The sequence below is a fragment of the Rhinopithecus roxellana genome, chromosome 16 (assembly GCF_007565055.1).
Source record: "Rhinopithecus roxellana isolate Shanxi Qingling chromosome 16, ASM756505v1, whole genome shotgun sequence".
Lineage (NCBI taxonomy): Eukaryota > Metazoa > Chordata > Mammalia > Primates > Cercopithecidae > Rhinopithecus > Rhinopithecus roxellana.
In genome coordinates, this window is record NC_044564.1 from 33,580,506 (window position 1) to 33,607,286 (window position 26,781).

The 26,781-nt window shown below is 39.6% G+C and overlaps 1 protein-coding gene across 6 annotated transcripts in view; it reads left to right on the forward strand.

Annotated features, from left to right (window-relative positions):
* Positions 1–26,781, forward strand: part of NTRK2 (neurotrophic receptor tyrosine kinase 2) — a 366,752-nt gene that overhangs the window by 79,049 nt on the left and 260,922 nt on the right. For all 6 annotated transcript variants that reach the window (XM_010378081.2, XM_030919805.1, XM_010378082.2 and 3 more), the window contains one exon: positions 6,008–6,107. In XM_010378081.2, the coding sequence (XP_010376383.1) occupies positions 6,008–6,107 (100 nt within the window). The remainder of the gene's footprint in view (positions 1–6,007; positions 6,108–26,781) is intronic.

Genomic DNA, 26,781 nt, shown 5'->3' on the forward strand with positions numbered 1-26,781 from the left:
CTGCCTTATGCAATCATTTTAGTTTTTAATTATCATACCAATCCACTTAATATTTCTTGGTGTAAGAAAGTTGTTTATGTATGTAAGAAATCCAAGTAACATGTATTAAGCCCAATTACACAAAATTATATGTTGACTTTAGTTTTCTAGGTTGGTTTTTTTTTTTTTGAGACGGAGTCTCACTGTGTCACCCAGGCTGGAGTGCAGTGGTGTGATCTTGGCTCACTGCAAGCTCTGCCTCCCAGGTTCACACCATTCTCCTGCCTCAGCCTCCCGAGCAGCTGGGACTACAGGCGCCTGCTAACATGCCCGGCTAATTTTTTTGTATTTTTTTTAGTAGAGACGTGTTTTCACCATGTTAGCCAGGATGGTTTCAATCTCCTGAACTTGTGATCTGCCCACCTCGGCCTCCTAAAGTGCTGGGGTTACAGGCGTGTGCCACCTGGGATTACAGGCGTGAGCCACTGCTCCCAGCCTTCGGTTTTTTTTTTTTTTTTTAATACAGATGATAAATCTGGGCACCTGATTGGCATATCTCCATCTATAGTATAGTTGCTGGAAGGCAAGATCAGTAAGCTTGTTTATTATGACTTTGCAGGATGCTCCTAAAATCTGTATGAGAGGTGCAATATTGTGTTTTGTAGAATTTAAAGAAAATGTTACAATTATGTGTGGTTCAGATATTTTATCTATAAAGAGTTCTTGATCACAGGAAGGATCATTAGATTAGAAGAGTTTGAGAGCCAAGAAGCAGATACAAAAGTTAAAAATGTTTCTGGTCCAACAAGTGCTCTTGCGGCATTTCGTTGGATTTTCTTGCAGGGGAGGGCAGATCTCCCTTGTTCTGTCCTAAGAAATATCCTCAGATGAAAACCGAACCATCAAGCAGTCAACCAACCAACCAACCAACCAAACAACCGACCAAACAAACTCACCCATGTTCCTCTCCCGTGTAAAAACCACCTCAACACATGCAAGGCACACAAAACTCTGTATTTCTCAAACTATCTGATTTTGAGTAAGTTATTCTTTTCATTGTCACAGGTATCCTTGTTTATGAAAGGATTTAAATTGAGAATGCCTTCAGTAGCTTTAAGTATTTGTTTGCAGATCCTTAGTGCTTTTCAGTAGTAGAGCCCACTTCCTATTTTCTAGGTTGACTTACACATTCTATAAATAGGTAGAGAAGCCAGGGCAGGCATTGCTATCTAATGAAGAAGTGCAAGCTTGGGTAAGTGAAGCATCTGTTCTAGCTGTCATGACTGGTAAAAGCAAGGTGTCCTGTGAACGCAGGGATCCAGCACTCCTAAATCCCAGTTAAGGACTGTCCAAAGCAGGGAAGAGACTGTACTGTGGTACTGCTGCATGTACTGCTGCATGGTTGGGGGCCTTTCAGGCCAAGTCATCTAACCTCCCCCATCCTAGTTTTCTTATTTATGAAATGGAGTTTGACTTTGTTTATTTAGGTATTCTCCATTTATCTGTAGAAGTCTGCAATTTAATAATAAAGAAACTTATAGCTAAAATACGAAGATCTCTTTCCCATGAAAACATTAGTTAGAAATAAAGGTTTAAAAAAAACACCCAAAGTCATGAGGTCAGCTTGAGTGAAATGGTTAAGTTTATCCATAATTAACTCTGTAAGAGTTGCTACCATTCTGTTCGTATATTGGTTGCAGAGACAGAGTTAAGTCTGTACCGGCCCAGTGCAGTGGCTCACGCCTGTAATCCCAGGACTTAGTTCGAGGCAGGCAGATCACCTGAGGTTAGGAGTTCAAGACTAGCCTGAGCAACATGGAGAAACCCCATCTCTACTAAAAATACAAAATTAGCTGGGTGTGGTGGCACATGCCTGTAATCCCAGCTACTCGGGAGACTGAGGCAGGAGAATCACTTGAACCTGGGAAGTGGAGGTTGTGGTGAGCCGAGATCACGTCATTGCACTCCAGCCTAAGCAACAAGAGCGAAACTCTGTCTCAAAAAAAAAAAAAAAAAAAAAAAAATGAAAAAAAAAAAGAAGTTCTACTCAAACATTTGCAGAAGCAGTTCTGGGGAGATCTACTCACTGTTAAAGCACCAGAGAAGAGAATGATCATACCTTTGCTCCACACCAGCCAAGTGCTTTGCATGTCCTCTTTTTGTGCTCTGTGACTTACTTAATGCTCTTCTCATCTGACATCAAAGATGGTGTCCTGGGAGAATTAGCCATATGTTTTTATTTTCCTGCCTTCATTCTCAACCACATGCTTTGGAGAGGCAGTGTAGTGGATAAATACAGGATTTATACTCGGGCAGACTTGGTTCCATTCCCAAGCTCAGGAGGTGTGACTGTGAGCTGCTTATTTAATTTTTTTCTAAATCTTAGTTTTTTTCACCATCGTCATAGCTCACATTAATTTATTATATATTATAGTAGATACTGTTCCAAACCCATTATCTGCATTAACTCATTGAGGATTTACAACAACCTACAAAGTAGAAAAATTGTATTCTCCATCTTACACATGAAGATTGTGAGATGCAGAGAGGTTAAGTAATTCTGAAGTCATACAGCTAATAAGTGAGGAATCTAGATTTTATACCCAGGAAGAACCTGTGGTCTTAATCTCTGCCCTCTAATGCCTCTCACTATGAGATGGGTATATCAGTCAGAATAAACTATACTGCAGTAACAAAACCTCCACATCTTAGGGGCTTAAAACAACAAAGATTTCTTTCTTTCTTCATTTCATGTATTGGCTAGGAGCTCTGTTTAGCCTTGTCCTTGTTCCAGATCTGTGGATCCACATTTTAAAAAGTTAGCCTTTTTTTTTTTTTTTTTTTTTATGGCAGAGATAAAGAGCACCGTGGAGTAGGTGGAGCAGGGTTCCTCAACTTTGGCACTATTGGCAACTGGAGATAAATAATCCTTTGTTTGGGGGGCTGTCCTGGGCACTGTAGGATGTTTAATAATGCCTGGTCTCTACCCATTGGGTGCTAGTAGTACTTTCCCCCTCGTTGTGACAACCCCAAATCGTCAAGTGTCCCCTGGATGGCAATATTATCATCCCTGGTTGAGAAACACTGCCTTAGACGAAGACTAAGATCTTTTACAAGAAGTGAAGTTCTATACCCTGGCAGTGACACAAGTCTCAACTAGTCACATGAACCACCTAACCACAAGCAAGCCAGGAAATGTATCCTACATTGAGAAACACAGAGAAAACCAGAAATATTAGACAAACAGCATTAATGATTACTACGGGTAGGGACAATAATATCCATCTTAAAAATTGTTATGCAAATTCTTAAGCCAGAATGGCTCCGTCAGACATCTCAGAGTAGGCATTGGCAACTATATTCAAGTCCAGCTGCTGTCATTGTAAATAAAGTTTTATTGGAACACAGTTATGCCCATTTGTTTACATATCATCATTGGCTGCTTTCATGTTCCACTGGCAGAGTTGGATCCTTAGTTGCAACAGAGACTGCAAAGTTGGCAAAGCCTGAAGTATTTTTACCATCTGACCTTTACAGCAAAAGTTCGCCAACTTCTGGTTTAGAGAAGCCAACCGTTTTTGGAAGCAGGACTTTGGGCTGAGTAAGACTGGAAGGAGACACATAGTCCTGCTGAGAACTTTGCTCTGAAATATTAAGATGCACTTAGAATGATGGTTTCCAGCTGCATCCATGTCCCTACAAAGGATGCAAACTCATCCTTTTTTATGGCTGCATAATATTCCATGGTGTATATGTGCCACATTTTCTTAATCCAGTCTGTCACAGATGGACATTTGGGTTGATTCCAAGTCTTTGCTATTGTGAATAGTGCCGCAATAAACATACGTGTGCATTTGTCTTTATAGCAGCATGATTTATAATCCTTTGGGTATATACCCAGTAGTGGGATGGCTGGGTCATATGGTACATCTAGTTCTAGATCCTTGAGGAATCGCCATACTGTTTTCCATAATGGTTGAACTAGTTTACAATCCCACCAATAGTGTAAAAGTGTTCCTATTTCTCCACATCCTCTCCAGCACCTGTTGTTTCCTGACTTTTTAATGATTGCCATTCTAACTGGTGTGAGATGGTATCTCATTGTGGTTTTGATTTGCATTTCTCTGATGGCCAGTGATGATGAGCATTTTTTCATGTGTCTGTTGGCTGTATGAATGTCTTCTTTTGAGAAATGTCTGTTCATATCCTTTGCCCACTTTTGATGGGGTTGTTTGTTTTTTTCTTGCCATCACTCTGAGCAAACTATCACAAGAACAGAAAATCAGACACCGCATGTTCTCACTCATAGGTGGGAACTGAACAATGAGATCACTTGGACTCGGGAAGGGGAACATCACACATCGGGGCCTATCATGGGGAGGGGGAAGGGGGGAGGGGGAGGGATTGCATTGGGAGTTATACCTGATATAAATGACGAATTGATGGGTGCTGACGAGTTGATGGGTGCAGCACACCAACATGGCACAAGTATACATATGTAACAAACCTGCACATTGTGCACATGTACCCTAGAACTTAAAGTATAATTAAAAATAAATAAATAAATAAAAAAGATGCACTTAGAGGAGCATCATGCCTTGGTCACCAGCAATGGTAGCAGAGTGATCGCATTTCTATGTGTACCTCTGTCATCTCTACCTCAGGGATGGGACAGGATTCACATATATCTGCATCTACCCTCTTGACATGTGTAATCCACACCTGGCAATTACAGTTTTAAACTTACTTAAACTTTTTAGACTTATATCTTATTCATGGGAAAATGTACATATCATAAATGTACAACCCAATGGGCTTTCACAAGTGGAACTCACCCCAAAAGTGCCCTCCTGCTCCCTTCCAGTGCCACTCACTGTTCCCAGGGTACCCTGACTTCTAAGAGCAACACTAGCTAACCTTTAAAAAAGCCTTTTACTCTGAACAGTCTTCAAACATGCACTTCAGTAGAGAGAATAGTCAGATGTATTCTTCACCAGCTTCCAAATTTATCAGGCTGGATGTGGTGGCACATACCTATAATCCCAGAACTTTGGGAGGCGGAGATGGAAGAATCCCTTGAGCCCAGGATTTCAACACCAGCCTGGGCAATATGACAAAACCCCATCTCTACAAAAAAATTAAAAATGAGCCAAGTATAGTGGTGTTTACCTATAGTCCTAGCTACTCAAGAGGCTGAGGTGGGAAGATAGCTTGAGTCCAGGAGGTCAAGGCTGCAGTGAGCCATGATTGTGCTACTGCACTCCAACCTGGGCAACAAAGTGAGACTCTGTCACACACACAGACGCACACACACACACACACACACAGAAAAATCACCAGTATTTTGCTGTTCATATTTCATATTCTCTCTCTTTCTCTACCCACCTCTCTTTCTCTCTCTCCTCCCTCTTTAGATGGATGGAGAGAGAAATGTAATATTTTTATTTTTATTTTTATTTTTATTTTTTTTGAGATGGTGTCTCGCTCTGTTGCCCAAGCTGGAGTGCAGTGGCCGGATCTCAGCTCACTGCAAGCTCCGCCTCCTGGGTTCACGCCATTCTCCTGCCTCAGCCTCCCAAGTAGCTGGGACTACAGGCGCCCACCACCTCGCCCGGCTAGTTTTTTTTTTTGTACTTTTTAGTAGAGACGGGGTTTCACCGTGTTAGCCAGGATGGTCTCGATCTCCTGACCTTGTGATCCGCCCTCCTTGGCCTCCCAAAGTGCTGGGATTACAGGCTTGAGCCACCGCGCCCGGCCGAAATGTAATATTTTTAAAATGCCAATTGGATAGCCATTTTTACAAGCTTTAACTTATGTCTGTAGGCATAATAATAGGTCTTACATACTTCACTATAGGGTTGTCGAAGATTAAGTGATTTGGTGTACATAAGGCTGTTATAAGAACAAATGATAAGCATTCAATAAATATGAACTTCCTGTATCATTATCATCATCATGATCATCACCACCATGTGATTATAGGGAACTAATTAGCAAGGTTATAACTACCCTCCCTTCCTTTCTCTAGGTCTATGCTGTGGTGGTGATTGCGTCTGTGGTGGGATTTTGCCTTTTGGTAATGCTGTTTCTGCTTAAGTTGGCAAGACACTCCAAGTTTGGCATGAAAGGTAAGAAGGGTTGTGTTTATTTAGCTTCTTATGTGGATCATTTTTGGCTTATGACTAATGCTAATTACCACTAAAGAAGGAAGCGGCTAGATTTATGATGATAAAGTTTTAAGGCTAAAAAAATAGCAACAAGACTTTGATACTACAAATCAAGACAGGACAAAATAATGTCGATTACTCAGCACTACCCACTTTTCCAAGACAACAGTTGTCCCAGAAGACAGAACTGGGTTCTTGATTATCAAGGGACTAATAAAGATATGACAAAGAAATAGTATTTGATGTTTCTTTTGCTCCAGAGAGGCAGGTGAGACACAGTGGCGATAGGATCATCTGGACACGTGTATTTTGTGCAGAAAGGTCTACTCTGCTGTACATTTGATTTCCAAATCTTCAGTGGTATGCTTTTGGTGTTGCTCCTGCTTTTCCAACTCATCATTCTTTGAAATTTAAACAACAGTGTTATGAAGCAAAATAAGAACAGCTATCGGCAGTACATGGAAGCTTCGTGAATGCATAGCTTTTTTTTTTTTTTTACTTTAAGCAGAAAAATTATCAGGGCTGGATTAAAAATTAGGCACTAATTGACCCAAAATAGATAACTTGTTGTTTTTAGAGGATCGAAAATTAATTTTACAGGGAAAACTTGTATAAATTTCTTGCTACATAAAAAAAAAATGCCTTGGAGCAGCGATTTAATGGTTTAAGTTTCAATGATTTAAAACCATTTGCTCTGAAGTTTAAACGTATGTATTGGATAATATGCTAGTGTTATATTTTGTGTGGTCTCCTATAGATAGACACTATTTAAAAGTGTCTAAATGGGAGTGCTGTGAGGAAGGTTTAGTGGTGTTTTATTTGCGTTGGAGAGTAGGTCAGGTGGATTTTCTTTATCCGCATGGTCTGTTAGAATTACGGGTAGTGTTGCTAATATTGCTATTTACTTGAAAGGGAATGTTTCAGCAGCAGTAAGTTGCCCAGCATACACTGACATCTGGGATGGAGCAGATCTATTTCTGGTGTTTCCTCTTTTCCCTTTGTTGGTGCCTGTGAAGATTTCGAAGCCAGAAATGAACAGGGAGGAGTGGTGGTAAACTGGGGCTTAAAATAACTCCAAAACCCTCATCCTGGTTCCTGCTTGGCCAGCTGATCCTTGATGTTTCCTCAGGGGGAGAAAGATCTGTCATTCTCCAATTATAAATAAGGCTTGGGAGAGGGACCACCCCACAGTGATTTTAATTCATCCTGTAGGGTGGTTAATTCATCCTGTAGGGTGGTTAATTCATCCTGTAGGGTGGTTTGGCACACACTTGACTGTGTGCCAAAAACTCCTGTAGAACTTGAGAAAACACAGATTCCTGGGCTACCCCCAGAGTTTCTGCTTTAGCAGGTCTAGTGTGCACCTGAGAAATGGCATTTCTAACAGTTTCTGGAGGATACTGATCCTGCTTGCCCTGGTTGTTGTGTTGTCTACACAACAGTGTAGAGAATCACTGTTCTCTACGGTAAACATGGGCCACCAGGCCTCCTTCAGAGTCTGACAAGGTGTTGCGAGAGACATCACAAACCAAACTTACCCACAGCTTTGCACACCTTTTGGAATCTCCATGTCTCGGCTGCATCCAGGCCCAGGCTCGGCAGCTGCTCTGTGCGTGCCGCTCCCTACCATGGCATTTGGTGGTTCTCGTGTTTATCAGGCGCTTTCCTTCCTTAGAGGCACTTGGACTGGATGTCTCTAAACATAGATTTCACTGGAGGCTACCAACTCCTAACAGTAGAGTTTCTGGTCTTGAAGGGTTTCATTTGAAAGATTTCATCCCATGAGCTTTTCGGAGAGAGGATATATCCAGGTGCTTCTGGGATCTCAGCAAAAGCTGAATGGGAATCTATGGAGCAAAATTTAGGAGCTTCTTCTCACCCTTGGTTTAGGAAAACCACTGGCAGAATTACCAGTAAATGGCAACCTACTCCTTATAATGTGGCAATGTAGGAGAAAAAATGTGGACATTTTCTTTCAGAGAAGAAAATTATGTTTCATATTGAGGCTCTAGCACTAAGGCTGAAACAGTATTTCATTTAGATAATTTGGGGTGATTACCACTAAAGCGTCTATGTTTTCTGAGTATAACCTGAGGGCATCCTTAATGAATTATAAGAAAGAGAGTGCTTAACCCTGCCACAGAGCCAGTAAATGGCTTCCTACAGCAGTAACTACTATACATGTTGTACGTTTTGTTCCCTCATTCCTACACAAAAATAAAATCATTTTTAGAAATTTTGTCTCCGATACTTTTTTTTTTTTAGAATAGCTTACTGTTCTATTTTAAGCTACGTGTCTATCTGGGGCATGATGTGAGCAAAAAGAGCCTGATCTAGGGTTACTGTTTTGCAAGTCATATGTCAAGTTGATAATCTTTGGGGATCTAGAAATTAAGTTATGGTTCGTGCATTCAGTACAGATGAAACCGTGTAAAACGTGGTATTTAAACATTAATGTGAGTCAGTGTATTTTAAATGCCATTAGAGCTGGGATTACCACTGAAAAACATATGTCTTAAAAAAGAGAAGACTATGTAAAAATACTATTATGCTTCCCAAAATAACCAGGCAATGTATTCGTTGTGGTTTCTTAGTAAGAACCGTATGAACTGTGTATAGCCTTGGCCAGGACTAGGCACCATGTAAGAGGCACATGTAGCTGCTATGCAGATGAACTATTCAGAATGTTATTCCTCCCTCTCTAAGCATCTTTGGGGAGGGTCTAAGCCCATCCTTATTCTCTTATGCTGGAGGCAGATGGAACAGGAGGCCAGTCCACCCAGAGGCGCTCACAACTTTTTGCCCATCCCTAGCAATGCACGGTTTATCTCGAGTGTTTGACTGTTTCAATCCATAATGGAAACCTCGATAATATAAACGACAGTTCAGTGCTGTTGATATGAAGGGCCCAGAGCAACAAACCCCAGAAACCTCTTGAGGTCACCACAATACAGCTGAATGCAGGGCAACACAAGCTTTATGGATTGACCTGAGATCCACCCCTTACACCTGCAAACATTATTTATGGTGCTGCTCCCATGGGGAGGTGATTTCTAAATTCCAAACTAGTGAGTGAAACTTGGATTTGTAAATACAGCCAGTGAGTTGTGGTGTTGTCTTTGAAGATGGTCTGCAGGTCTGTAAGCTTCATCAGGTTTTGTTCCTTGTTCTGTGGATTCATTGTAAATCAATTGCTGATGGTCCACTCCAGAAGAGGCAGCACAGACTTTGAGCTCCATGACAACAACTTTCATATTTGTGGTGTTCATCTTTATCTACTGCATGCTTAGCCCAGAGTTGGTGCTCAATACATATGAATGACAGAATGATCAGAGAAGGTTTTCAACTTTATCCACCTAAGTTTGGTAATTGGAAAACAGTTAGTATTTGGAGGATGGTTAAACTGTGAGTGGCTACAGAGAGAACCTGAGACTTTTCTAAGTTTTTAAAAGAGACAAAGTCCTACCTCTTTTTTTTTTTTTTTTTTTAATTTATTCCATATGAGTCATGGCCATAGACAAGGGATCAATTTGTCCAGGTTTTGTCTTAGAGTATGTAGGTTTTCACACACTGTTTTAAACAATCGTCCTTGTTTAAGTTTGGAGGATTCACTTTGACTTTTTATTTTGCATGTGAACGTCTTCAATTTCTCCCTTCCTACCTTTGAATGTATGGTTTTGGAATATGTTATTTTTTCAGTTCTGAAGTCGGCAAAAGTGCCAGATTGGGGATTATATCTTGCTGTAAACCTAGAATTTACATTTTATTCTTGCTTGATAGAGTTTAAGCTTCTTGCTGCTAGTGTCCAATAGGCTCCTGGCCCTGTTTCCATAAAGATGTCAAGGGACAGGATTTCTCCCAGTCAGTTTTTCCTTGTTCATTTCTGTGCCTTTACACTGTCCTATTGCTTTTTTGGTTGATATGTAGCTACCGTAATTGCAGAAGCCACAAATAATGCCCCTTTGTTAGTGTTGGCCACCTATGTAGGGATTATTCATACATATGTTTAATATGAATGTGTAAAATGTATACCAAATCTATGTAAATTGATGTCGGTATCAATATCCCTATATGAAAATGCATAATATTATCCCTCTTCTTCTAAGGCTGCCTCTGGTTTGTTTTAATTTTAGTTTTCACCGAAGTAGGGCTGAAAGAATTTTCCAGAACAGCTCCATTGCCAAAGGAATAGGCAACCATGCCTTTGAATGCTCTCCTTGTGTTGTTGTGTTTAGCTCTCGCTTTACTTCCTGGCTCTGTGTCTTCATTGAAGATGTAGGAGTGCATGTGAAGGGAAAATGGAAGCATTGAGGAGCGCCAGGGCTGCCAAGTCTTCAAAGGGTGCTCCACATTGGGAGCCCTGTCTGTGGCATTGATGGTGTACAGGGTTGCAAAAAATATACGGGAGCCAGCAGGGAGGAGGGAGCTTGGCATTCATCACCCCGCTGGAGGATAGTTTCAGCTATCGGTTTTGTGTTATTTACATTTCCTGATGAAAGTCCACATATGATATCTAATTCCTAAGTACTAATGCAGCCTGTGTCACTCGAGAGTGAAATCTCTAAAGGATCCTAAGAAATCTCTGTAGAAGAAACTAGAAGAGGAAGCTTTCTTCTCATTCAGTGTTAATAGCCTGCACAGATTTCCTCTGCAGCCTCTGATTCTTGTATGTAAACTGCCCTATCCACATTCATTTATGCTACTTAAGTGTTGGAGGTTTCCAACTAGTAAAGGCTGGAAAGCTACTCTGCCTGTGGATGCAGATCTGGGTTTTCCTAAGTCCAGACTCAAAGCCCACAGTTCAACTTTCCGCTCTTATAAATGATCTCTGAGTGTCTTTCAATAGCAACCAAAAATCTGCCTATTTAAAAATAGTCATAAACATAGTGGGGCCAAAGCTAAAGAGGTTGAAGGTTAAAGTCTTTTATATGAGCTGAAAACAATTCTGGGAAGTTTAAGAGGTTGAGTTTAACAGATATTTGGATCAACTTTTAAGAGGAAAAAATGTGACCAAAAGCCAGAAACACAGTTGTAGAAACATCTGTAAGAACAAACTGTTTTCCATATGCACCTCCTTCCTTCTTTTTTTAAAGAAAAATTCCATCGAAAAATTAGAATGGTAACAATTGAATGCATTCTTATCTTTCAAAATTTCAAGGGGTTTAGAAATATATAAGCATAAAAATGGCGGTTCCCATCACCTTCTTCTGCATGACCATTTCCACTCCTAGAAATAACTTTAACTGTATAAGGTGCACACAGTATGTAAACAATCAAATATATGGCTTCATTTTTGATTCCATAAGGAAATTATAATACCAGTCTGTCTGCATTTTTTGGGGGTAGCAATTTGCCTTGTGGATTTTTCTTTATCAGAACCTAGCTATCTACTGCATTCTATTTAATAGTATTTCCCAGTTGTCTAATATCAGGCTACTTGGATCTGAAACCTGGCTCTGCCTCTTATGAGCTATGTGACTTTGAGCAAGTATCTCATCCTCTCTTGCCTCGGTATTTCCATCTGTAACGGGACAATACTAATACCTAACCCACAGGGTTGTTATGAAGACAAACTAAGCTTATATATATAAACCACTTGGGAATGTTTCTGGCACTTAGTAATTGCTCTATTAATATGTAATGTTATTATTATTGATGAATTATGATTTATTTGACTTTTCTTCTTTTAATGGACATTTACATTTCTACCAAGTTTTCAGAAAATTATTTCAAATAATTTTCAAACAATATCTTCTGTATAAAGATAAATGCTTGGAAATGTATTGCTAGAAGGAAAGATAAATATGTTTAAATGTGGATAGATTACCTTGCGTAAATGCCTTTCCAATTTAGTCTCCCACTAACAGTATGTGAGGGTACCCTTTCATTTATTACTCTGATCTATACTGAATATTCAGTCTTTTGGCTATTTGAGTTTAAAAGATACTTTGATTAGTAACTAATTTAAGCATCTTTGTCGTGAAGAATAAGAGTAATGTTTATTTTTATTGTTGAGTTATAGATATACTTTGCCAATTATATATATATATACACATAGATATTTATTTATTCATGATATTTGTGGCTCATATTTTCTTCTAGTCTTTTGACTTTCTGATAGTGTCTTTTGGTAACCAAAGAGATTTACCTTTTTATAAAAGCAAATCTTTCCAGCTTTTCCATTTAAGTTGTGTCTTGCTTAGGAAGATCTTTCCTGCTCTAAGGTGGTAAACATATTTCTAAATATTTATTTCACTAGATTTTTACTCTGTGTATTTTTTAAACTTAGCCCTTTGGTCTTTTTGTAATTATTATTATTATTATTATTATTATTATTATTATTGAGATGGAGTTTTGCTCTTGTTGCCCAGGCTGGAGTGCAATGGCGTGATCTCATCTCACCACAACCTCTGCCTCCCGGGTTCAATCCCGAGTAGCTGGGATTACAGGCATGCACCACCATGCCTGGCTAATTTTGTATTTTTAGTAGAGACAGGGTTTCTCCATGTTGGTCAGGCTAGTCTTGAACTCCCGACCTCAGATGATCCACCTGTCTCGGCCCCCCAAAGTGCTTGGATTATAGGCATGAGCCACCTCACCTGGCTTTTTTTGTAATTATTTTATTAAAATTTGGTATGAAGTAGTTCTTTCTTTTTCAGAGACATATAGAATAAAGATATTTGAATAAATTCTGGTGTGACATTTTCGTGGAGATGAATAATAATATTTTAAATTTCTTGTATCAGAAAGCCACTAATAAAGCAAAAAGAAATTTTGAAAAACTCAGTGATTAACTCTTTCTTTGTAAAACAAGTAATGAACTTTGCCAGTTCTCTCTTATAACATGGGAATATAAACCACACAAAATAGTATCAGAGAAATAAGTTTTCACAGAAACCCTTTGTTAAACTACTCTCCTCCCAGCTTCAAATGGAGTTCAGAGTCTATCTCAGCACTCTCTTAAGAGGCAACAAAATTTGTCAGTACCAACCAAGTCCTCAGAAATTTCAGAAAAGACATTCAGTTGAAAGAGTCATTGAGTAAGGTAACAAAATGAAAATGAACCTAGAGAAAAGAATTAGCCCAAGTGTTCCTTTTCTGTTGTTTGGCAATGCTATAGAAAGCTTTTCCCGTGTGTTTGTGAGGTGAGGATCTACTTTTTAAAGTCTCTTACTTCTTTCCCTGCCAACATTTGGCTTCTGTCTATCTGAGAGCAGAAGATGCTTATTCTTTACAACATATTGAAAATGTGTGTCAGACTTCTAAGAATTGGTTAGAGTAGGCCAGACAGGAAGCAAAAGAATCAGCATCTCTGCCTTTAGCCTTGTAGGTGGATGCACTCTGCCTTTTAATTGCTGGTTTTACCTGGGCATTCCCACAACCCCAGCATGATGCATGTGAGAGCTCATGTTTGCCTGTAATGTAGAAAGTGCATGCAATATTGTTCAGGGACTTTCCATGCTACTATTTTCACTAAAGGTGAAAGATCCTTTAAAAAATTAGATTTTGTACTTCAAGGTCAGGAAATATTGTTACCACTTTTTTGGTCTTCTGTTAACCTTGAGAGGAATTTGCTTTGACCTCCTCATTTAGCTCATGGCCTGTTTCAAACAGGACTTGCAAAATCTGAAAATCTTTTGGTTTTCTTCTTCTTTTCCCCCTTCACTAATCTTTCACCTTTCATTGTTTTCCCTGTCATTTTGTCCTACATCTCTGTGCTTTCTAATTTTATATTTTTTCCTCTCTTGTTTTTCTTCCATCTCATTCCTAACATCTGATTTTGGTGGAAAAGCTTTTCAGAATTTATGAAGAAGACAGATAATAACTTGGCTTAAATTCCAACATATGCTTTGATTTTATCTTACTTTATTTTGGGCAAGAATACTAAATGACTATGGGAATACATTTAGCTCTAAATCAGCAGAATTGTCACGTGGCACTTCGGAAGACAGCCTGTTTGAATAATGCACATCCTTCGTGTTTGTAAGTTGTTAACTCTTGAGTCTTCAACCCAAGGAACATATAGGAAAGTAATACTGAAGATGTATGAATCAAACAAGCTTGGGTTTAAATCCCAGATCTCCCGCCTGCTGGCCATCATTTTGGGCAAATTATTAAACTCTAAATCTTAATTCCTCTTTGGTAAATTGAAGGAATAATACTCATCTCTTCAGGTGATTGTAAGAATTAAATCAGTGCTTAGTTTAGTATCTGACTCTTTATTTTTTTTATTTTTGTTTTTATTATACTTTAAGTTCTAGGGTACATGTGCCCAACGTGCAGGTTTGTTACATATGTATACATGTGCCATGTTGGTGTGCTGCACCCATTAACTCGACATTTACATTAGGTGTATCTCCTAAAGCTATCCCTCCCCACTACCCCCTCCCCCCTCCCCACAATAGGACCTGGTGTGTGATGTTCCTCTTCCTGTGTTCAAGTGATCTCATTGTTCAATTCCCACCTATGAGTGAGAACATGCGGTATTTGCTTTTCTGTTCTTGCAATAGTTTGCTGAGAATGATGATTTCCAGCTGCATCCATGTCCCTACAAAGGACATGAACTCATCCTTTTTTCTGGCTGCATAGTATTCCATGGTGCATATGTGCCACATTTTCTTAATCCAGTCTGTCACTGATGGACATTTGGGTTGATTCCAAGTCTTTGCTATTGTGAATAGTGCCGCAATAAACATACGTGTGCATGTGTCTTTATAGCAGCATGACTTATAATCCTTTGGGTATATCCCCAGTAATGGGATGGCTGGGTCAAATAGTATTTCTAGTTCTAGATCCCTGAGGAATTGCCACAGTTTTCCACAATGGTTGAACTAGTTTACAGTCCCACCAACAGTGTAAAAGTGTTCCTATTTGACTCTTTAAACTAATTCCCTAAGAGGTAGCTATTTTTCAGCTCATGTTTTAGTAATACATTATTAAAGAAAAGACTATAGGGTGATTCCCGTTGAATTCATATTGAATCTGGGCTGCAGGAAAATGTCACAAATGTAAACAGGGCATATTAGTGTTTCCAGGTTTATTAGTTGAGTCTATAGAAAAAAGTTGTAATTACAATGTGTCTCTACTTTATGGGTGTGTATCATGAATATAAATGTGCTGATACATGTGCTTCTTTTAAGCCCTTCAGCCCTTTAATAGACTATGTGAATTATTGCAAATTCTTAATTTTATTGTCCTCTGAAGAATTCATCACTTTAAATTGTTTTGGGGTTTATGAAAAACTTATTTCGTTGATTGATTGATTTGGTATGTAGGTTTTAGCAGTTTTTGGGGGGAGGAATATTTACTGAAGTAAAGAGGTGGAAAGGGCAGGAGTGGGAGGGGGTTGGGACCCCCCCAACACCCCCTAGCTTAGATCTAAAAGCACGACCTCATGGAAACTTCTAATGTCTTTCCCTTTTGTACAGAAGGGATTACAACTGCTAAAGTGATTTATTTAAAAAAGTAGGCTTTAATTCTGATGTATTTACAGCCTACTAGAAAGGAAAAGAGGGATTCTGGAGAAATTAAATTCTTCCTTATGCAATAGATTGTCATTTATATTATTATTATCATAGACCCTGCATTTTTTGTGAGAAAGCCAAGGCTTGGACAGGCTAATGGCAGTGGAAGACTTTTGTATTTATCAAAGCATCAGCAAAAGCAGAAAGACATTGGCCTTTTCTGTGATCATCTGGGATCTTTAGTGGCCGGAGGACAAAGAGAATGAGAGAGAGAATGAGCCAGTGAGCCAGTGACCTGATCTCCATTTCAACTCTTTAGGTCTTTTGTAAGACATTAATATCCTGGATAGAAGCAGAAGTGTCATCTCAGTCTTCAGTGACAGTATAAGGAAGGAAGGGGGAGATGACTTAAGAGGTGGAGGTGCTGTGGGGAGGGAGAATGTTGAGAATGAAGTGGTTTTTCTAGTTACAGTTGTGGTTGTCAACTTTAGAAGTCCTGGAAAGACTTGAGTATAGTCAACCACCCAACTGAGCTTTTCCTCACTTGCTTCCTGGATTGCCTGTAAATGAAAATTGCTTAAGGACCAGAAATACTATAATAGTACAGGACAGAGAATCATATGAAGCTCCCCTCCAGCTTTAATATCTACCACCCTGTTACAAAACCATTATGTACAATCACACACTCACTACAAAAGCCTGTCCTGCACTTCTGGTGAAATCCTTTATTATTTTGGTGTGTAATGATGTAATCTTTTTCTCTATTGTGGAGCCACAGTCTCCTTACTATTGACATATGAAATATTGCATCTGGGGTCAACACTAAATATCCCTGAGTATACCTTCAAATGTTGGTCATCTCAAGAAAATATTGCCTCTAACTTATCAATAGAAGGCATTTCTTATTTAGTCGGCATTCCCAGTGACTCTGTTTACTGTTAATTTGCAGGTAGCATGCATCTTGTCAGGGTGCTATGGTTTGGCTTTGTCCCCAACCGAATATCATCTTGAATTGCAGCTCCTATAATTCTCACGTGTCTTGAGAGGGACCTGATGGGAGGCAATTGAATCATGGGGGTGGGATGTTCCCATGCTGTTCTCTTGATAGTGAATAAGTCTCACTTGATCTGAGAGTTTTTTATAAAAGGCAGTTCCCCTACACAAGTTCTCTTTTGCTCTCTGTCATGTAAGAAATCTCTTTGCTCTTCCTTCATCTTCCACCACAATTGTGAGACCTCAGCCATCTGCAACTGTGAGTCCATTAAACCTCTTTCCTTTATAAACTACCCAGTCTTGGGTATGTCTTTATCAGCAACATCAGAACAGACTAATAAACAAGGGTACCTTTGACATTCCAGCTTGAGAGCAAAGAGAGGTAGCTCTGCCTTAGCCATCTCTTCCTTGAATGGTGTGGATATCAGGGAACAGCTCAACATGTGGGCTGTTTCTTGATCTTTTAAGTCAGACTTCATAGCATGGCTTTGTCATTTTGTTTGAAGTAAATCCTTGAAACGTTAGATGTTTCTGTATTAAAATGACATGCATTCCATAGCCCAGAAGAAATGATTTCTGTGTTATTTACTTGTAGCCTTTCCTCTATGAGTGTGGACAAGTGCAAGGTGATTTTAGAGGTAGATTTATGTGCATATTCTGTAATTGTTCATCCCTCACATTATATCTTTGTTTTCCTGTGATGTCATGGCAGAGGGTGGATTAATCAGTAAAATGTCTAGGATTGGATTGAGAATGAGCAGGCACCTATCTCAGGCACAATCTATGAGACATGTGACTTTATTTTTCTTCAGTTCAATAAAGTATATCCTTTTAACCCTTTTTGTACTGAGTAGCAGAAAATTAATCCCCTACCACTCTGGGTAATTTCCGACAATGGTGGGTAATCACAAAAAATTCAACACTTTCTCTGTCACTTCAGGTCTCTCACTTTCCTCTCCCTTATCCAGGTTGCATTTGCCTTTCTGGGAAACAGTGAAGAGTGTGCTGCAAGGTCAATAAAGTGCCACAGTGTGGGGAGGGGACATACGCATGGTCTTGGTGGTAATTTCTGTATGCTGGTGGCTGTCCATCTTCCCAGGTGTCCTTGGCCACCACTCTGTTCAAGTCACAGGTATACAATCTTGTGTTCCTAACCACGTTCTGCCACCTTCACATATGTCTCCTCAAGGGTGTCTTTGCAGCTTTGGGGACATGAAAAACACTGAGACTTGCCCTGCTGTCTCTGCGTAGACATACTATGCAGCTTCCCCTATTTTATTACTCTCGTGCCATTACAGGCTTGGGATTGCTCTGACTTCTGGACAGCTTCTCTGGTCTTCCAAGAAAGGGGTCCTCAGGATTCTTCTTTTTGAAACTCTAAATCTGAGTCAGGGCTCTGTGCTTCCTTAACCCTCATACTTGACCTGGGAACAGGTTATAGACTCTTCCTGCCTGTATCTAACCTTTTTTTCTTCTCACCGACTCTCTTCCTATTTCCTGTGGGTACAGGAAGAACATGAAAAACTATTTTTTCTGATTTCATCTTCTTCCAAATACTTTTCATCATACATGTGGATCTTGTTTTTTTTTTCTCCAGCTTTTTACTATAAAACTGTCAATATGAATAAAAGTTGAAAGAATACTAACAATGAATATTCATACACTCAACACCTAGATTCAAACTCTGCTTAACATCTTGTTATTGCAAAATAAATTGACAGTATCATGTTCCTTCATTCCTAAATTCTCCAGCATATTTTTCCTAAAACTGAGGACACGATTTTCCTAAAACCACAGCCACAATACCTTCATCATTGTGCTCAAGGAAATTAAGATAACCCTGTGATAACAGATATTACCTAGACTATCTTCAAATTTCCCCAGTGATTTAAAAATGCCTTTTATGGTTACTTATATATCAAACCAAGATCAACTAAAAGTTCATGTGTTGCATTTTTTCATTGAGTTTCTTTGGTCCCTTGCATTCTAGAACATGGCTTCTTTTTCTCCCTGCCTTACACTGGCTCTTTGAAGAGACTAGGCAGTTGTCTTGTAGAATGTCCCTCATTCTGTCTCTGTGTGATTGTTTTCTTTGGTATTCTTCAACTTGCCATTTATCCTCTGTATTTCCTATAAACTGGAACTCATTTCTAAAGGTTTGGTCAGATTCAGGTGAGAGGTTTTGGGAAGAAAGCATCACAGAAGATGATGTGCACTTCACCTGTGTCACGTCTGGAATCACATTGTGTCGGGTTGTTACAGTATCAGTGGAAGCTGGATCACCTTTTGAAGATGGTGACCACCAGATCTGTTTTTTATAAATACAAGTTTTTCCCTTTGGAATTCATAGATGATTTGTAGGTGATAATTTGACATCTAGCAAATATCCTCTCCTCCGAAAACTTGAACGTACTGGGCTTAGCATACTTTCCTAAAAGCTACTTAATTTCTAAGGGTTGCAGAAGTGTTTTTCTAATCCAATCATTTCTTCTGTTCTTATTTCATTAATTTTTTTTTTTTAAAGGAGAGCTTTCTGGCCTTGGCCAAGAATTTCAGCTCCTTCATTGCAGTTCTGTCTTGATGACTCTTCCTTGAGGCAATGATTGGATGCTTAGGATCCAACCGCCTACACTGGGGAAGGTCATAGGATTACAGAAAAAAGTTACAGTTAATAGGGTCACTATATCAAAAATATTATTTTATTTTAAGAGTATAGTTGGTGGGAATACAAATTAGTACAGCCACTAAGGAGAACAGTTTGGAAGTTCTTCAAAAAACTAAAAATTGAGCTACTGTGTGATCCAGCAATCCTACTGCTGGGTATATACCCAAAAGAAAAGAAATCAGTATATGGAAGAGCTATACACACTCCTATGTTTGTTGCAGCACTGTTCACAATAGCTAAGATTTGAAAGCAACTTGTGTCCATCAACAGATGAATGGATAAAGAAATTGTGGTGCTTGTACACAATAGAGTATTACTCAGTCATAAAAAGGAATGAGATTCAACCATTTGCACCAACATGGATGGAACTGGAGGTCATTACGTTAAGTTAAATAAGTCAGGCACAGAAAGACAAACATCACATTTTCTCACTTATTTATAGAGTATAAAAGCCAAAACAATTGAACTCATGGACCCAGAGAGTAGAAGGATGGTGACCAGAGGCTGGGAAGGGTAGTGAGGGATGCGGAGGACGTGAGAATGGTTAATGAGCACAAAAACACCAGAAAGAATGAGGAAGACCTACTATCTGATTGCACAACGGGGTGACTGTAGTCAATAATAACCGTACATTTTAAAATAATTTAAAGAGTGTAATCAGATTGTTTGCAACTCAATGGATACATGCTTGAGGAGATAAATACCCCATTCTTCATGATGTGCTTATTTCACATTGCATGCCTGTATCAAAACATCTCATGTACCCCATAAATATGTACACCCACTATATACCCACAAAAATTAAAAAATAAATCAATAAAAAAGAGTATAATGAGCCTAAATGCTTTCAGGATTCCCTTTTGCATTTTGTGGCTGGTGGTAGCATCAAAGACAGTGAGAGCTGGCAGCAGCTGAGAAATCACTTGCAGCCTTTATTATTTATTTATTTATTTAGTTAGTTATTTATTTTCATTGTACTTTAAATTCTTTTTTTTTTTTTTTTTTTTTTTTTTTTTGAGACGGAGTCTCGCTCTGTTGCCCAGGCTGGAGTGCAGTGGCGCAATCTCGGCTCACTGCAAGCTCCATCTCCCGGGTTCCCGCCATTCTCCTGCCTCAGCCTCCCGAGTAGCTGGGACTACAGGCGCCCGCCACCACGCCCGGCTAGTTTTTTGTATTTTTAGTAGAGACGGGGTTTCACAGTGTTAGCCAGGATGGTCTCGATCTCCTGACCTCGTGATCCGCCCGTCTCGGCCTCCCAAAGTGCTGGGATTACAGGCTTGAGCCACCGCGCCCGGCCTGTACTTTAAATTCTAGGGTACATGTGTACAACGTGCAGGTTTAGTACATACATATACATGTGCCGTGTTGGTGTGCTGCACTCATTAACTCATCATTTATATTAGGTATATCTCCTAATGCTATCCCTCCCCCCTTCCCCCCACCCTGTGACATGCCCCAGTGTGTGATGTTCCCCTTCCTGTGTCCAAGTATGCTCTTTCAATTCCCACCTATGAGTGAGAACATGTGGTGTTTGGTTTTCTGTCCTTGCGATAGTTTGCAGACTTTATTTTATAGATGAGGACTGTGGGCCCAGAGAACTTGAGCGACTTGCCTGAGGGTTGCCTCGTTTGTGGCCGATCCAGGGGCAGAAACCAGGCCTCATGACTCCAGCTTCAGTGTTTTCTGCTGTGAAACTAAGACCTGTTGTAAGAAGACTCCACAATATAACTTATTTCCGTGCCATGTTCACTACTGGGCTGTGTCATACGTGACTAGTATTGTCTTGCCCCTGGATAATGCTGTGCTTCTCAAAGCTGGGGACACGTAAGATCTGCGGTAACAAGAGAGTTTTAGAAGGTACTCAGGGACTAACATTTTAAATTTTGATAATTCTGTTATCTATTTATTATAGTGTTCATTAGAAAAAATATACCTATTACATCATACTCATGGTTTCATCATATTATTATTTAGGATGAGACTGTTAATATAATAGAAAAAATTTAAAAATATGGTTTAAACAATTTCATTTCAACTTAAATTTTACAAGACTCTTGGGTAGGACTACGTAGTGCACTGCAAATTTAAAACTCAACAGAACAAGGTTTCCACCTCATGGAGTTTATTAAAGTTTACGGGAGGGGAGAGATAAAAACAGAGAAAGAAATATAGAGAAATCTACAGGTGATGGCAAATGCTGTGACTGAAAGTGAAGCAGGGCAAGAGGGCTTTGCTGTGTTTAAATAGTTAAGAAAAGCTGCTCTGCTACGATGACACTAGGGCCAAGAGCGAGAGAAAATGAGGGAGGGAGGGAGCTGATATCCCAGGGAGGAGTGATCTAGACAGAGGAAGAGTAGGTGCAAGACTAAGGTGGCCAGAGCAGAGTGGGGGCCTGGGGAGGAGAGCAGAGAGGGACGGAAATGCAGTTCACTGAGGGACTAGCAGCATTTAGGAGTGCTGTTGTTGTTGTTGTTATTTTGCTTTTTAAATCAGAGTGAGGAGTACTTGTCTTATCCAAGGTACTTGGATAAGACAGAAATTGTGACAGTGTATTGAAAGAGATTAAATGTTGGCAGCACTGATGTAATAATGTATTAAATTAATTTCTGATACTGAAGCATGACTGAGGGGAAAGATATCTCATGGGGGGAGAGTTCATCATACAAGAGTATGGAGGAAACTTCACTTCAGGGTCCTGATCAGCTTCATTTTGAGAGGAGAACTCACCCCTCAACACACATACACATACTCAACACACAAGCACACACACATAAAGCACACACATTCAACACACACATACAAACAACATACACACACTCAGTGCACACAAAACACACACATTCAACACACTTTTAATACATGCATTCAACACACACATACATACATAACATGCACATTCACCACATACAACACACATACACACAAAACATAAAAAACACACATTCAACACACACATTTTTAAAACACACATTCAACACACGCATACACACAAGACACACACATATTCAATATACAGAAAACACATGCACTCATCCCAGAATGATGGTTTGAGGTTTCTAGGGGTCTGCGGTTCCCCTGGGCCATAGTGTGCACTCCTGGCATGTTGTAATTGTTACCCATCACGTGACCATGGCCACTTGAGACTAGACAGGGGTAGGACCCAGACTTTGAATTGTGTGTTGACTTTTTCTTGAAATTCGTCTCATCTTCAGCCTGATTCCTTTTATACAGTCCAATCTACTCTAAGACCTGGGATATTATATCATTAATTGCAAGGCTAATATAATTTGAGTAAAATTTTCTCTTTTTGAGATCTTAGTTGCTATTGGGAGAAAAACGACACTGAAAGCTCAGCTGATGCATTTTCAGAGTGAACAAAGACATTGTGGGAATTCTATTTTCCCTCCTCACAATGGTTAAACATTAAATAGAACCCATCCATGCTCGGTGCATAGCATTCCTTTTGGCTGGAAAGATAAGGATAAAACTAAGGTTTTAAGACTGAAGATTTTTGAGGCCATGTATTTCCAGAGAGAAAGAGAGCACTTGGTGTTTCTGCTTACTGTCCTGCTGAAAAATTATTAATAGCACTTTCCCATCTTTGTCTGAATTAATCTTTCTTGAATCAACATTGGTGATGGTGATAGTGGAGATCTAATTACCCAAATCTCCTTATATATGGTTTTCTATCTCATACATTTAGCCTAGGAATGACTGAGTGTCACAATGCTTCATTCCCACCCCCCCCCCCCCCCCCTTAATCTCTCTGTATTTTGGAAAATAGTTGATTGGCTGTCACCTTTTGGGATCGTCTATCTTCTTCCCGCATATTTCCCCATACTATGTCTCTCTCTCCTCTGGTCCTGCATGGTGTGAAACAGTGTCTTCTATCTGTTTTCCCCCAAAGATCGGGGAATTCGATTCTTCTTAATTCTTCATTACTGTCGTGTAGTTCTTTCTCTTTACAAATTGCTCAATAGTACATATTTACCCTAGTCTGATTTATTACCCATCACCTAATATGCTTATGGGCTAGCAAACTCAGAGACACTAACTTAGATATTACCAGAAAGCCAGCATATTTGAAAAGATGGATCTGCTGTGTACGGACTTGCATAATGGAAACCTAAGAATGGAAAATAAGGGCCATAGTGTGGGATAATCCCATTCATTGGCATGGGCTCTCGAAAATCAACAATATTAATTTTGCTTTGATTTCTCAGTTCTCTCTCTAGCCAGAATCTTACACTACAGAACAGATTCTTAACAATTTCAGCGATTTTCAATTACAAAACAATGCAAGGAAAAGCAGAAAAGAAGTCTAATCAGATTCAGAATTTTCAGAATTCAAATATGCCAAGTGTAGGAGACGCCAAGTCTAAGTAGCTTCGTTCGATCATTTTAGCACTGATTGTAGCAAATGTTTCACCTTAAAATGATAGTTCATTGTAGATATTTTGTAACTGTAGTAATTGTTGAGAATTTTGTTTGTGGAAGACACTCAGTCATTCCTAGGCTAAATCCTCTCCCCTTGCCAAACCCCTCCCTCCACAGGTATTTCTTATTCATCTTGAGCTACTGCAGTGTCCTCAGAATCCCTGAGATGGAAAACATTCACTGACCCTTGGTGGCAGGCATTGTAGTTACTCATTATTCACTTATTTAAAAATGGACATCATATCTAGGTGTAAAAACTTGAGATGTCCATTAATCATCAATACAATCTCTCTGTTGGGACCCCCAGAAATTCATCATGACTTTTGTTTTGATATATCTGGTTATACAGTGTTTGTAGGTGTCAAAGAAAACCAGAGCTCAGGACTATTGCAATATGGGAAAATAGAGCTCAGTATAGAACTGGGCTCAACTCTGCATACAGCATGGGCATGTGGGAATTCATAGCCAAGAAGCAGGATGGATGTCAGTGGATGGGAAATTACTGAGAGGAAACATCAGGGGTAAGGGGGGATCCTGGCTAAACCAATGTAACAGGACTGGTGCTGAGGACAGGCCTGGGTGATAGACATCCCCTGCGGGACAGTAGAGGATGAGGAACCTGATTAGATGTGGAGGACAATCAGATATGGAAGATTTTGACTTAACCAACTTAGCAGGATTCTTACCAAAATTCTTACGAACATGAAAGTCCAAAATTCTTACGAACATGAGAAAGAGTTCAGGAGAACCCGAGTAGAGATTGATCAAGGAGCGGATCTTTGTCATAGGGTGTACTCTGCTCTTTCAGCTCCAGTCTTCCAGATGTGCTGATGGCACTGCCTTAAATTATATATGGTCAAATTATAAACATTATTGAAAAAAATTTAAAAGGCAGTGTATGGAACTACTTACTACCCTAACAGATTAGTTGCATGTGTTACTTAAAAATTATTCTGATATTTCACATTTCTATAATCATTCATAATAGTATATTAGTTAATTCTGAAATGATCTTATGACCCAATCTACCTACCCAATTGGCTGTCTCCATTGAGTCCTTGAATGATCACCTAAAGTCAAGCTAGATGTTCTTTTTATAGATAAGGATGTAGAGACATAAGAAATTCTATTTTTTAAATGACAAGAATTTATTTGAATAAGGCAGAGTCTTGAATCTCTGTACTATAGATCTGTGTTAACCAAATGCATAGATGATACAATTCAATTCAAACAGCATCCCAGCATCTCGGAGTGGTGTGGTTGGTTAAATGAATATGGACGTATGAAAGAACTAATGAGTTTTTGCTGCCAGTGTTTCTCTTGGTATTTAAGGAGTTAGCCAGTGCTCTTTCCCACTGCTTCAGTCTGAGCGGGGTCTGTGCCCTCTATTAGGGACTGGCACAACGTTCTTTAGCAGAAAACCTCAACAATAGTGGGTTGAAGAGCTCATTTTTGAAGCCTGAAGGCAAACCTTCAAAATTGAATTTTATACTCTCAGGAAGTATTGATTGCAAACTTAGTTCTTTATAAATCACCAAAGGGAAAAATGACTTGATTTACAGTTAAATGCGTATCATTTGGTGATGAGCAAACTCCTATGAGCTAAAGGAAGAGGTGACACAGACACGTTTCCACAGCATTTTCTTGATTCATATTGCAGCTGTCGTCAGTGCTCTCCTCGGGCAACCTCAGACTCCCTTTATGGGTCTTGTGTGCTCTCTCTGGCTTCTGCATATGTTTGCTTCTGAGGGTCAGCACCTGGAACCTTGTTCAGAGGACCAGACTATAGCTAGTGGAGCTCTGCCCCATCCCTGGCATGCGCATGTGCATGAGGACACACACACACACACACACACACACACGCACGCACGCAGCTGAAAGCAGCTAGGAGTTAAGTGCCCTCCACTCCCTTCCCTCAACCCTTTGCCAGGCTTTGCTGATGAGTGGTGAAGGAGTATGAAAGGTCACCCTCTTGTCTTAAGTCTGGGCATACTCTGTGGTATAATTTACAAGTTCTCTGCAGGATCTGTGGTATAATTTACACACCACAGCTCTCTGTAGAATCAGGCTGAGGCTGAGATTTCACCTGAAGTTGCAACCTTGCTTGGCTTCTTCCTTCCCTTCTTGTTCCCCTCTCCTGGGAGCCCCTCCTTAATAAATCACTTGCCATGAACACCCCACTCTGGGTCTACTTCTGAGGAACTGGCCAAAGACAGTGTTGGAACACTAAGAAATTTAATATGTTATTTGATGCCTTTTATCAGCATCTTTAAAACTATTTCTGTCTCTCATTTGCTAATTTGGACTTTATATGTGCAAGTGAGGGAATCTTAAAAGTTAATTTAAAAATGAATTGAGGTATACATTATAGTTACCATTTATTGAAAGGGCCATTGTGGGCCAGGTCCTTGACGTATTTTTTCCACTTTTCATAATAATCTTGCTTTTTAAGGATGACTTAATTGAAGTCCAGAGAAATGTATTAATGTGCCCAAGTCACAGAGCTAGTAATTGGTAGAACTACAATACAAGCCCAGATCTTCTGGTGTTAATGTGTTAGCTCTTCCAACCTCCCTGCTAACTTCCCTTTCCCCCCGGGTATTAAAACTTCTATTTCTAGAGCTATCAAGCAGGCATTCTGACATCAAAGTTTATGACTTACTAAAATGAAAGGAGACTGTCTCTTTAGGAAGAGATAAAATACATTATAAAATGCCAGACTTAATTTCCCAGAATGGGAGTGATTGAAAATGATTTCTAATAAGAGCTTGAGTCGTGTCACTTTGTTGTATACAGAGAGACTTTTGTGCAATGTTTGACAGAATCTGGGCGGTTCATAGAAACACAAAATTATTTGGCAGGTGACAACAGGACAGGGCATTAGCAATATGATTTGGGAGCAGGAGATGGAAATTTCTTTTGTGGCTCTCCCTTTGAGGTGGTCACGCTCGGTCCTGTGACTATAGTGTACCACAGTGCTGTTTAAAAAATAACTTCCTCAGCCCTGAAATGGACCACAGTGTCCTGAAAGCCCTAACTCATCACATAGGAGTTATCAGTCCACTGCAGAGAGATT